Source organism: Candoia aspera, chromosome 13, assembly GCF_035149785.1.
Source record: "Candoia aspera isolate rCanAsp1 chromosome 13, rCanAsp1.hap2, whole genome shotgun sequence".
Taxonomy (NCBI): domain Eukaryota; kingdom Metazoa; phylum Chordata; class Lepidosauria; order Squamata; family Boidae; genus Candoia; species Candoia aspera.
In genome coordinates this window covers 7,251,593-7,265,259 of record NC_086165.1, presented here as the reverse complement: position 1 = coordinate 7,265,259, position 13,667 = coordinate 7,251,593, and the positions used below count along the sequence as shown (strand labels likewise).

General features: G+C 43.1%; 1 protein-coding gene across 6 annotated transcripts in view; it reads left to right on the top strand.

Annotated features, from left to right (window-relative positions):
* The window catches only part of CSNK1G1 (casein kinase 1 gamma 1), a 36,978-nt gene extending 24,358 nt beyond the window's left edge, over positions 1 to 12,620 (top strand). For 4 of the 6 annotated variants that reach the window (XM_063314228.1, XM_063314233.1, XM_063314227.1 and 1 more), the window contains one exon: positions 7,594 to 12,620. In XM_063314228.1, the coding sequence (XP_063170298.1) occupies positions 7,594 to 7,648 (55 nt within the window). In that variant the 3' untranslated portion in view covers positions 7,649 to 12,620. Of the gene's footprint in view, positions 1 to 3,255; positions 3,324 to 5,123; positions 5,405 to 7,593 lie in introns of those variants that run through there. The other 2 variants (XM_063314230.1, XM_063314231.1) reach the window with 2 other exon arrangements.
* The last annotated feature ends 1,047 nt before the right edge of the window (positions 12,621 to 13,667 follow it).

Genomic DNA, 13,667 nt, shown 5'->3' with positions numbered 1-13,667 from the left:
ATTACAAATACTTCCTTTTGTCTATCTCAGAAATGCCCATCATGGTATCTCTTCCTCAGTAGTTACAGGAGGGTCAAGCGGAAGAACCAGATTTGCAAAAGCAGACGGAGCTGGTGTGGACCTCAGCTCTGCAATGCACGTTTGCATGACTGCCATGACATGCTTCCATCTCACCTCTGAGCTAATGTTTCCTTCTTTCCTTTCTGTGTTTTTATTTGTCTTTCTTTCTTTCTCCTCTCACTGTCTATTGTAGCTGCCTGAAAATGCTCAACTTGTGGTGAGTCACTCTCTCTGGTTCACGTACAAGGGGGAGTGAATCAGACTAGGCTGTGCTTGGCCAAACCAAAGTAAAATTAACTGACTGGGCAGAGTGGATGTTTAAGAAGTGGCCTCCTTAGGGCGTATAAGTTGGTGCTTGGATTGGCACATCGGTGGCTTATCTCTTTAGAAAAGGAGATTGTGGGTAAACATTTTAAAAGCATGAAGGCACTTCGCTTTGTCCCAAAGTTGTTGAACGTTCCTATAAGCAGTTCCCTTGCCATGGATATACTTTGTCTTTTTCTTTTCAATCTTTTATTTGTAAAAGGTATGTTTTATTAGCAATTTTGCAACAGTTTCTATCGTTTCATGAAAAACTTGGGCATTTCCAGTGCTAGGAATCAGCACTATGAGAATAGTCTGGCTTTTGTACCAGAAACCCTAATCTGTTGTCTAAAGTAGAGCTAGATTCCCTTTATCCAAATAATCATATATCCACATATATGGTTTCTCTATGGGCAGCTAGTGGGGAAGAGGGTAGTTTTTAATTACACAGACCTTTAGCTTGGGAAAAAAAGGACACAGTGTAAGAGTATCTTTTGGGGGGGTGGCTCTGATTGAGCTTTGATTCCAACAATATAGGCAGTCCTCGACTTACAACCATTCTTTCAGTGACCGTTTGAAGTTACGAACGTGCTGAAAAAGGTGACTTACGACCGGTGCTCGAACTTACAGCCACTGCAGTGCCCCCGCAGTCACGTGATCAAAATTTGGGGGCTTGGTGGCCCACCTACACTTACAGCCACAGGGGTGCTTCAACTCCCCCCCCTGCCTATATCCCCCCCTCCAATCTCTGCCCTTTTGGCCACCCTGCCCCCAGCCTTGCAGGGTGGCAAGCAGCCCCAGAACCGTGCAGCTCTGGGGCTGCTTGCCAGGCCCCAGGACGCTGCAGCCACCCCAGTCCAGTCCCAGCTGCCCTTGCACCCTGCACTCCGAAACCCCTGCTGCCCTGTACTCCGCCGCCCCACCCCACCTTGCCATCTTCTTGCTCCCGCTGCTGATGAGGCCCCCTCCCCTCCCCTCCTATTAATTCTGACCTTCCAGTTTATCCCTGGGGCGAGATTCAGTTTCCCATCCTGGGACAGACTAAGCTGCTGTGTTTGAGTGACATCTCTCGCTTGTCTTTTGAGCGTGCGATTGGAATTCAAACCCTTCTGAGCCTCATAGGCAGACATTAGTATGTTTTCCCTGCTGAACGAAGTGGTCCTTAATGTTGAAAGATCCTTGACTCTTTGCATGTGTGCATGTTCATCTACATCCCCATAATTGGCACTGAGGATTATGAAAGTTCTAAGGTGGCCAGTATAAGTTATGGCAGTTAGCAGTTTTGTAATCTAAAATGAACCTGCCTCTCTGGCTTGTTTTAGAATTTGGCATTTTAAGGAATTTATTTGGCCATCAATGGAACTCCAGTGACTTCCCCATTTTTTCCACAAAAGGCATCCCAAGTTGCATCGGATGCTGTTCCTGATAGACCCCGACCTTGGAATTCTTTCTCAGGTAGTTCTGTAAATGCCCTGCTTTTGTGCCACAGATCCTCATCTTTATCAAGTTGTGGATATAGCTTGTCCCTGAAAAAAGCCACAAGTAGACTTACGGATTCTTCTTCAGTGAAAATAAATGGCACATAACTCATTGACTAACCACATTTTCTGTTTTCGCACACTTGCTAAATTTTGCTCTGCAAAAAAATGCTTTCCTTGTGTCTGTTTTTTTAGATTGTAAGCCCCTCAGGGTATGGACCTATCTGATCTGTTCTTTGTGATGTACTTGGTTGGTGCTACAGAAATAAAATAAAGACAGTTTTGCAGAAGGCCCTGCCTGTGTTCACCTATAAGCAGTTAAGAGTGGTTTCTTAGTATCACAGCCTCTGTCAAGATGTGCTCTGCCATCTTTGCATGCAGAATAAATGTTGGATGCATAAATGCTAAAGATTGCCTCTGAATGCTGGGAAGCTGTCAGGATTATTGGGGTGAATGTTATGTTACATTCTATCTATCTATCTATCTATCTATCTATCTATCTATCTATCTATCTATCTATCTATCTATCTATCAATCACATTTATATAACTGCCCATCTCACATATGTGACACTGGGTGGCATATAATACAGGTAGTCCTCGACTTATGACCACAATTGGGACTGGAACGTCTGCCGCTAAGTGATGTGGTCATTAAGTGAGTTGCACCTGTTTTTATGACCTTTTTTGCTGCAGTTGTCAAGCAAATCACTGCGGTTGTCAAGCAAATCTGGCTTCCCTTATTGATATTCTTATTGGAAGCTCCCTGGGAAGGTCGCAAATGGCAATGGCATGACCCTGAGACACTGCAATCACCATAAATACATGCCAGTTGCCAAGTGCCCGAATTTTGATCACACAATTGTGGGGCGGGGGGCATTGTGACAGTTGTAAGTGCGAGGACTGGCCGCAAGTCACTTTTTCACTGTTGGAACTTCGAACGGTTGTTAAACGAATGGTTGTAAGTCGAGGACTACCTGTAAAACAGTCAAATAATATAAAACAATACAACATTTTTTTAAAAAAATTAAAAAATTAAAGCAGTTATAACACAGATATAAATGAGACCGTGGGAGAATGGACCAACGGCCTACCACGGTGTAGCCACCTTGCTTGCTCCCTACCTCCCTGGGATCCTCAAGCCTGTTAAAAGAACCAGGTTCTTGCTCCGTGTCAGCTTCTGAAATAAGCTGTTTAGTGGAGTGTGCAGCGCTTCAGAAATAAGCTTAGAAAGGTGCTCTGGAGTGGCCAAGGGTCCAAAGATAGCACAGGGCTGCAACTCTGCAGGTGGCACGTGACCCTCCCAAAAGGCAGCTGCTTTAAAGAGTGACAGCTCTGACATACTTTTTTGAAATTACGTCCAAAGCACAGCCTAGCCCTATTGTTTAACCCTAAGTTATCACCTTTTGCTCCAGGATAAGGTGCCATCCAGGAGTTTCACTTGGAAGAGGCAGGAGAAATTGAGGGAATCATGAAGACAAAAGTAATGGAATCCGTTATTTTTAAATATAACACGTCTCCAAAGACATCAGACAAGGGGAATTCGTTTGTGTTTCTCAAATTTGGCAACATTAAGACATGTGGACTTCAACTCCCAGAATTCCCCATCCAGCATGCTGGCTGGGGAATTCTGGGAGTTGAAGTCCACACGTCTGAAAGCTGCCAAGTTTGAGAAATGCTGATCTAGAAGGAATGTAGGGAGCCACATCACTTCAAAGCCGTGGAGTTTAACCTGATCTGCCCTGAGTAGCAGTGGCTCTCTGTGTTTGGGGCAATATTTTATAGCATTTCTTGGGGGTGTCAGAATTTGAACCAGGGACTTTGTGTGCACAAAGCTCATGTTCTACCACCAAAGCTCATTCTTTACCCTGATGGTCACATTAACTGGGGCAATTTGGGGATTTTATTAGTACTGATACATTTGGAGAGCATCAGGTTGGGGAATGCTGAAATGGTCATTCTTTCAAATGTTTTGAACTTGGAGGGAGGGGCAAATGGCTTTTTAAAAATACTCTACCGTTGAGGACTTCCATTCTGTTTTCAGATTAGAGAATGTCTGGACGGATGGGTGAATCTCTGTTGTATGAAATCTTTCAAAAGATTTTACATGTCCCTCCTTACCTAAAAAAGGGATACCGCTTTTCCTGGACATTAGCCCAAACTACAGAAACTGAGCCATTTTGTAATTTGGGTGCAGTCCTGGATGCACAGAGAGTCCTATGTGCATATGACATTCAGGAGTAGTGGATCTGGCCGAACTCAGGCTTTCCGGACTATTGTCCCATGATGGTGCCTGATCTTTTATAATTTCATTTTGCCAGCACCCCACTTCTCTTCTGCTTAGACAGTGGTTAAATCATATTTGTAAAAAGTATCTGAAATGGATGATGCATCCAACCCACAAACCTAAAAACCTGTATAGATTAAACTTTAGATACTCTTGGGAACCCTCGGAATTTTTCTAAAAAGCCATTCATTTTCCCACTTGTGAAGGTGGGATCAAATCTGGATAAAGAATTTTAGAGTATCACAGCTAAAGAGGTTCACTGTGAAAAGTCAATGTGTCTTGACCAAGGCCTTGATTGATCAGTCTTGATGGAGAGGCTGATGGAAAAAAAGACAGTCATTCTGGTGCTATTTAGAACCAAAGTCAGAAGTGAAGTGTGCCTAAGACAAGCAATGGGCCAATGAAGTTTGTTATTGGAGGTGATTGCCAGGGTTATATGCCTTTTATGAACCTGGCTGTCTGTCATAATGCATTTCTGCACAATGTCACAGTCGTCATTCACAGGGTGGTTGTTGTGGGGAAAATAGGAGGAGGAAGGAGTATTAAGTATGTTCCCCACCTTGAGTTATTCGTAAAAATAAAGGTGGGATAAAAAAAATCTTTTTAAAAAATAGATGTGGTTAATCCAGCAAGTTTATTATGGGGTGGCTCTTTCCTAAGACCATTTTGCCACAGGATTGCTGGAAGAAAAACACCCCTTTCTGGCAATCCTCCAATTCCACAAACAGGTTTCCTGTGTTCACGAGAAGCCATCTCTAGCATGGTTGGTTTTGTGCAGATCCTGCTTTCCTGAGCTGCACCCCCCAGATATATTGGGCCAACCGCCATGCTGGCTGGGAGTTTTGGGGATTGCTGTCCCAATGCATCCGGATGGTGTTGGGGTGGAGAAAGATTGGCCTGAAATGGAAATTTTGAGTGTGGGAAATAGTTATGTTAAAGAGACTCTTGCATATGTGGTCATTCTATGTGACTCTGTGTCTCTGCTTCATTTCATAGTGAATTCATTGCGTAGGTGAAGGCTTCCCAGGGTCCACTCCAGGCTTCTCATAAGAAACTGGATTGTCTCATTCTGTGAACCATCCAGCCTGTGTCATCATTAAAGGAGGCCATCTGTGCAGAATAAGTCACCCTTAGTTTCCTGCATGCGCCTCTCAGGCTTTACAGATCATCTTCCTTCACTTTGGTTGTTCATTTTATCATTGATTAAAATACACCTTGTCAAAACACTAGCTATGTCCCCTTTCTGTTTTATTGTAGTTACTTTTTGTGAGATTTTGTCCATTTGCTGGATCCCATGCTCTATGTATCTCCCCTCTCAATCAATCAATCAATCAAGTACCTGAGGATATTCATTTTAGCCCTAAACTCAGTCTGGAGTATTTCTCTATACTCTCATAACCTAAATGATTGATCAAGAAGCTGGCTTTCTGTGAATCCCTAATTGTTTTGGCAAGATGCTGGATATGGCCATTCTGTTAAACAATGATGACATGGACTGAAAGAGTTGGACACACAATTAGAAGGTTGCCATGTGCCCCCCACCCCCGCCCCCAGCATCCCTTTTGTGGGGTTGATGCATTCCAAAGCGGTAAAGGACTTTGGTTAGGTTTGTGCACTGCCCAGTTCTGGTGTCATCAGTTCCCAAGGAAGAATATCTTAGATAGCAGAGGTTGGTGTAGAGTATTTCTGTGGAATGGGTGTAGAGGAAGGTTAATATAGTTAATTTACACTGATTGACATTTTTCTAGCATAAATATATGTTCCATAATTTGTTTGGATTTTATTTAATGAATTGAAACTTGTTAGCATGGGTCCAAGAGTGAAAGACACAACGTTGTAGTGATGCCCGCAAGCTGCATTTGTGATTTATCCGAGGCAGGTCAGCCCAGATTCACCAGTCTGTTAAATTACCAATTCAGTCATCTCAGCTAGTGTGATAGAACACCTGTCATCTCCAGGTCACCAAGCTGGGGAAAGGTGCTGTAGAAGAAATGGGTTAGATGGACAGGCAGATCAGACTTCAGCCAACAGAGAAAAAAGGACAGCTTCTTGAGACAAGGGTGGTGTTGAACTTTTGAACATAAATGGCGAGGGATAAGTTAGGGATGCCAAGGAAGTGCCTCAAATTAAATCTCTTTAACTATTTGTTCCATCAACTTGATTGTATGTTTTGATTTAGAAGGTCTTTTTAATACAGATTTTAACTGATGACATTGTTTGAATGTTAGAACCTTGGAATATGTATTAATATTAAACAGAATATTAATTCTGTTTAATTCAACATTAAACAGAAACAGCACCCTGCTTTTTAAATATGGGAACATACAACCTAACAAACAATCCCTTTAATTTCCGCTTTTAAGGAATTGGAACTACAGATACTTTTGATAATAACACACTAGGATGTAAATGATTCAGATAGCAAACAAGTTCAGATGCCATCAGCCAAGTTTATGCATTGACACTAATGTGAATTGTGCATTCAGTTCCCTGTCAGATAAAAGGGAAATTGTTTATGTAAAATAATAAATCAGGCAGGTATGAATAAAACCAGGATGGAAAACAACATTTTTCCTGTTAAAAATGTAACAAAGGAGGAGTTAGCAAACATGAATTGCCAATTTAACTCTATCTTCCAGTCTGAACTTACTTGTTTGCAATGGAATAAGGAGGGAAGAATATTACTAAACACTTAATCTCCAACTTATTTAGATTACATCAAGAGTTTATTTCTGTGTAAAAAAAAATTGTATTTATTTTCTGCTGAGGAAGGAAGGATCATTTGTTCAAATGACAGTCCCAAAATTTTACCTCAGATATTTTGAAAACTCCAGATCAGGATGACCAAAATCCATATTAGGTCAAAACTTCATCCCACATATTCTTAAATAATTGACTCTAATCTCCATGTGAGCAACTGCTGTGACTTTCCTCTGCCTATGCTATTTGGATCTGTCCCAACAGCATCTCCTGCGAACTTCTTCATGCTTCTGAATCTCCTATTTGTTAGACATACATCCAGCTTAAGAGCTTTGTGCTTGTCCAGGTGTCATTTTTGAGAAAATATGGACTCAGACTGTGCTTTTGTGATGGTGTGAGTCTTTTGGTTGAAAGGCACCATGTTCACATTCCTGGTGGTGAATGTAGGTGGCGTGGAAAAAGATGGAGGTTAGAAATGGATGAAAGAAGCTGGAGGTCAGAATGGATTGCAATAAACTACGGCAGTCCTATAAATAAATGAATGCATGCATGCATGCATGCATGCATGGATCCCTGATGTGTGATAACAATGAGTGCAGGCTGTCCAGTTGTCTTAGTGCCATCAATTTTGGCAGGAGAGGGTGGATCATGTGCTTGAGTGTTTCTGAGAATGAAGGGCTCCATCCTGTATGCTGTGCTGGAAGGAGAGGGCTTGCTGGATGGCCCTGGGACTCTGTATTGATTTGCTCTGTTCTTTGTGCTCCAGGTGCTGCTGCTTCTATAAGAGGAAAAGGAAGAAGTCTTCCCAACGCCAGAAATAACAGGTGTCTCCTGAAGGTCCCTGGGGACTTTGCGTACCTGCTGTTCCTGCCACGTCTTATTGAATGGGGCTCCTGTTGGGGAAGGTCAAGAAACAAGGGACACTTTAAACCAAAAAGAAAGAGGGAGAAAGAGAGAGAGAGAGGGAGGAGGGGGAAATTCCAAAATAAACATTCAGGTGGATTCCCCAAATGGTCTCCCTCATTCACTCCATACCTGAGGGTCCTTTTGGAGTCAGGACAGCATCTCCCCCAAGGCACTGGTTGCCCCTGGTGGAAGGCAGGGCTGGCTACCCTCCTTCCCTTCTGTACAACAGATCAGCGAAATGGGCATTCCTGGTGAATGTGCTTTGTTCCTCCCCCCTTTCTCCTGTTGGTTTTCCACGTGCTTCCCGCTCCCCTCCCCTCCCCTCCCCTCCCCAGGGCCTGTTGTGAACCGTAGGGCCAAGGTAATGGCGAAGAGAGGAGAATGCTGCTGAAAGAGCCCAGCTTCTCCTGCACCCAAACCATGAGTTTCAGCTGGCAGCCACAGTGTGGTCCTTCTTAGTTGCCCTTGACAGAGTCCCTGGCAGTAAGCCAACAGTCGGAGAATTGCAATCTGCTCTTCCAGTTGCCTTGATTTACTGGCTTCGGTGATGTCTCCTTTCTCAGAATGGTTAGAGAAAACTGTCTGTTCCAAACGAACATATAAGTTGTTGCACTTTTAATTTTTTTTATTTTAACATAATGGATGCATATGCTGTTTGTGTGTGTTCTCTCCTCGTGGGTGTGAATGATGCCAGCACACGTGCTCAGCTTCAGCTGGAGTGCATCGCCGCCTCTTAATATAGGCCGCCCGCCCCTCTTAGGACTCCCCCAGGACCACTGCCAGGTTCTTATGGCCCACCGTCCGTTTGTGCCCTGAAGCTTACTTGAATTTTCCAGCTTGCGTTGAACACCCCGGTTGTGGTTTTCCTCCATGGTGCCTACCTTGACCGGCTTGGGATTGAAAATCTTTTCTGCTGGCAGGAGGGAGTGAAGTCAGCCGGACTGAACTTTGGACAAGGCACAGAGAGGCAAAAGCAGGCTGCTGTAAGCGACCATGGAATGAACGAGGCACTTTGGCCTTTTAAGCGGAGCGAAGCTCTGCCAGAAAGAGGACACTGCCACTGCCTTACACTTCATCTCCGGCTGGATCTTGCCGAGGCTTTTCAGTCATCTCTGCAGAATAGAAGAGGTGCGAGATCTAGCAGAGTTATCTGCGTAGCACCTGCAGATCTTTTGGTTGTGTAGCCCAGGCTTCGTATTAACACATGTACGTGGATACGGACTGAGATCGATATCAGAAATGTAAGGTCTTTCTCCCAAGGAGACAGGACTTCGGGTACAGTTTGAGAGTGAAGCGAAAGAGATCCTTCTTCAAAACACCTGGAATTACCTCCTGAAATCTGTCTGTCTAAAAGGCAACACAATCCTGTGGATCAGTGACTAACTTTGGGGCACTCCTGGGAAGGAAGGAAACTATCTTGTTTGCTAATGAAAGAACCTGCTTGTAGGGAAAAAGCCACGGGGTCCTGTAATGACTCTGTGGATCCCTGCTCATCTCAAATACACTTTTCCTGCCTGATGCTCGTTTTAATTTTAAAATCTTATTTGGGGGGTGGAGGGAAACCCACTCTCTTTGCAGAGCTGTAGATTGCTGTTCATTTCCCAATTAGTGGGCCAGAACCTAGATTTTCAGCAACTTGTGCATTCATTCTTTGAGTTCTACCTTTTCCCAAATTTGGGGTACGACAGCTCATCATCCTCATCTTTCCTCACTGATAAGAGATGGGAGTTTCCCCCTTGGCAGTACCTTAATGATTAACTTACTGTCCATTAAATACCAATTAAAATTAGTCTTTTATCTATCCTTACCATGCTTGGTTTCTGGAGGAAGTTAAAAACTAAGAATTCAGAAAGGAAAATTGCAGCTCTTTAATTCTAGCAGCAGCAGCATTTACATTTCTCTTATCCATTTGAAAACCTTGCATCTTGAAAGTGAAATGCTTTTACACCGAACAAGACAGCCTAGGGATTTTTTTCCCCCTACTAAGGTACATCTTAAAGCTTGCAGAAAGGGAGAGCTATATTTTAAACTGAGGATAACTTTGCTTCTAAATCCACAGTAAATCTCTAGAGTGAAATAGGAACTCGAGAAACTAACTTGGTCTAGACTACTTCTAGGATCTCCTTTTGTTGTAGACTAATACTTCATTTTGCACAAAGCACTGGTCTGGGTCATGAAAACAGCTTCCAAGCTTTCCATTGCTTCTTTGCAAATGGTAATACCAACCTGTGGGTCTGCAGCCTCCCATTTCTAGTGAGGCAAAAATGTGTTGGCTTCCAGCCTCAGATAATGTGCTTCTGAGCGGTGTTGAAAAACTGTTACGTATCTTTCCCGGATATTAAAAGCCAAATCTATTTAATTGTGATGGTTGCTTTGCTTCGGGAGTTCTTGAATTCCTTGCCAGCTTGACACAATTTTCCTGTAAGAACAAAATATCAACAGATACTTGATATCTGTTTAGAAAATAAAGATGACTATCTCCAATTATCTAGAGAGAGGGCTTTCCACATATGCATGTTCCTTGGCTGTTACTGTTTTTTTTTTTGTCACGTAAAAAAAAAAAAGGTGAATGCCTCTGCTTGGACCAGGAATCCCATTCACAGACCTCTCCATATCTTGAACTTAGTAAATGATCTCTCTCATCGGTGTGTTCGCTAGTTCTGACTTCCTTACTTTGTTATTGAGAAACTCGAGTTGCTAATCTAACAAGCTCTGCATTAATGTTCAAGAAATGTACATATATCATGCTGAGAATTACCAGCATCAGCATTAGAAAATTCTTAATTCCATGGTTGCTTTGAGAATTTTGCTCTCTTTCAGTTGTTACCCTTTTAAAATACCCCAAACACCCGCTGAACTAGCTATGGTTGCTCCAGAGACATTTGCCCTTCCAAAAGGGCCTGCCCAGTGTTCCTAAATCCAAAACCTGAGATCTGCGCTTCCGTTTCCATCGTGTACCACAACTCCTAGAGGGGGATGAGCAAACTTACAGCTCTTTCTAGATTAATAGCACTCCGTAGGTGTGTCTTTCCTAAGGCTTGGTGAGTGGTGACTTCTTACAAGAGGTAAATGGAAGATACCAGGGTGAGCCCCTGGCATGTAGTTTGGATGTAGTGTTGGAGTGATAAACATGCACTGCCAAATTCGTACTTTCCTGTAAGTGCAAAGCCATAATCTTTGCTTTCTCAAGATATTACGAAAGGTTCAAGAGGAACAGATTATGCCTTTTCTGTACCCCTTATTGGGCCTTGAAGGGATGTACCAACCCTTTGCTCAGAAGGCTGCGTTCCACTAGTTTTGAACCTCAGTAACTGAAGAATGAGAGGTTGGTCTCTTTCTGTAGGCCTTGATGTTGGCATGACGGCTAGCAATGAAAGGACATACAGTTGTGGATGTACTTTGCTTCAGCAGCTCTCTACGCTGTGTCTGTGTTATGCATTATCCCATAAGTAATTGGAATCAAACGTCGTTTTCAGATGAATGTTTTTACTGTCAATGAAATTGTCTGTGAGGTGTGGAAAAATGTAAGCTGCAATGAAGTGATAGGAACTGTTTGTGACACCAAGAATAGGGAGTTGGTGGCCCTGCAGATCTTGCTGCCCTGCATCTCTTGGTGATGCTGATTCACATGGCTGGTGGTGAGGGATGCTGGGATTTGTAATTCAGCCATTTCAGGAGGGCCCCCAGTTCTCCATCCCTGCACGGCATGATTGTCGGACTGGGAGAAGCCTTCTTTGCTCCTCTGTTTGTATGCAGCAAGCCTTGGGTTTGAAGGTGGGCAGCCATTGCTTCTATTCGTTTTACTGCCAAACGAGAAGAACTCGTTCACCCTGGCCAGCATGCCTTCATGCAGTAGTACCCTGTATTTTCTCACCCGAGAGGGAAGCCATGCTGAATCCCAGGAGAAGGGCCACCCCTGGGGAGGGACTCTCCCCCAAAGCGGGTGTGTTACCTGGCTCCTGTTGTCAGCTCAGAGTTCAATATCCCTCCCGAAGAAATGCGCAGGTGCCAATCAAACATAGACAGGAGGAAGGCTTTTAACCTCTCTCGTTCTTTTAAGACTGTCTCAGGAATACAATCACTTGTTCTCCCCCGCTCCCCCCCCAAAAAAGGTTTTTTTCCCTAACTGCATTATTGCTGTATGACATAGGTGCTACCATGTGGAATTTAGAGCAGGGGTTGCCTTTTCCACTTAGGAAGCTGGCTTGATGGTGACAAAAATTGTTTCTGCAATGACCAGGAGAGAGGAGAGTTAAGACTTTGGGGCATGTGGACCATACCAAATATTGCATCTTCCCCAAGCAGGGAAATGCAGTTAAGTGGCTTGTTCCCACTGGAAACCTCATGATGTATAATTTATTACGCCTGTTTCTTTTACTGTAGGCCTTTTGTGCTTTCAAAACATGGGATGGGGATAGTGAATGAGTGTGACTCTTCTTACCGTAAAGAAAAATCAGCTGTGAAATTTTTTTTTTCCTCTTTTTTTTTAAAAGCATTATGTGCACATTTCTGATTCTTGTTGAAATGCCTTTTTTTTTTAATGGTTTTATGTGAAACACATGATGCAATGTTTTACTGTACTCTCATAATCCTGGCACTGCTGTTGCCACCCAGTGGTGAACGTGAAATACCTTTTCCACATGAATGTCAATTTGAAATACATTTGAAAACAGTTACCACGATAAGGGCTCATATATGCCGTGTGTGAGAAAATCCTTCCTCAAGCACTGGTGGGTTTTATTTTGCCAGGAAATGGGTCCTGCTACTGATCTTTCTGATGCACCTGTTTTAATGGGACATTGCAAGAGATGTTGTGTACCTTGAATACATTCTCCCCCTAATTGCACCATTTTAATGTAAAATAAAACATTGACTTTGCTCTGTTCACTTCTGTTCTGTACATTATTTTGCCCCAAATCTTGGGCCCTGCAATTAGTGTCTTGAAATCAGACTGAAAACAGATGCCGGAGTGTGATTTTTGGGTAGGAACTTGTAGGCTTCAAAGTATTAGAGAAGTCCACAAATCCCTAGTTCATATACACTATTTAAAATGTTCAAAGTACCCTGTGTGTGTGTGTGTGTACACCAAGAGAATTGTAATGCAAGTGAACAACTGCTCCAAGGTGAAACAACACCACCAACAACAAAAATTCCTAATTTCACATACATTCCTAGTTACAGGTGTTTGGGAAATTGGTCTGTGGATTGGATTCTGCTGCAAACTGGTGCCCTGTATGCCACCAGTGGGTTAATTGGAATATGGCTTTCACATGCCATGTATGGTTCATTTACATTGTTCAATTAAATATTTGGAAGTAGTTGCACATGTAAGTGCAATCTTTTGTACACAACTTAACATGGCAAGTGAAAGTGCCATAGACTAAAAGATTCATTCTTCAGTTTGGTTGCATGTATAATATAAACAGAACCAGTCTGGTGTAGTGGTGAAGGCACCAGGCTAGAAACTGGGAGACCATGAGTTCTGTTCCTGCCTTAGGCACAAAGCCAGCTGGGTGACCTTGGGCCAGCCAGTCTCTCTCAGCCCTAGGAAGGAGGCAGTGGCAAACCACTTCCCAAAAGCCTTGCCAAGAAAACTGCAGGAACTTGTCCAGGCAGTTGCCAGGAGTCAACACTCACTCAAAGGCACCAAAAAAATATGATGATGATATAGACAGACGGTCTGCCTACTCAAAAAGTTAACTTATTGTCTGCAAAGACTAGGTTTATTTTTTGTTTATAAAAAGGCTTAAACCAGACTTCAGTTTTAAGTGTGGCTGCTTCACCTGTATATGGTGAACCTCTAAAAGTTCAGATGGGAGTAGCCATGTTCCTCTGCAGGCAACATTTATATCAAAGACTGCTAGAATTACTGGTGTGTAATTTTTGATGGAGCTGGCCCCCTTTTGGGTGCTTTAAATCTTAGTGCATGGATTT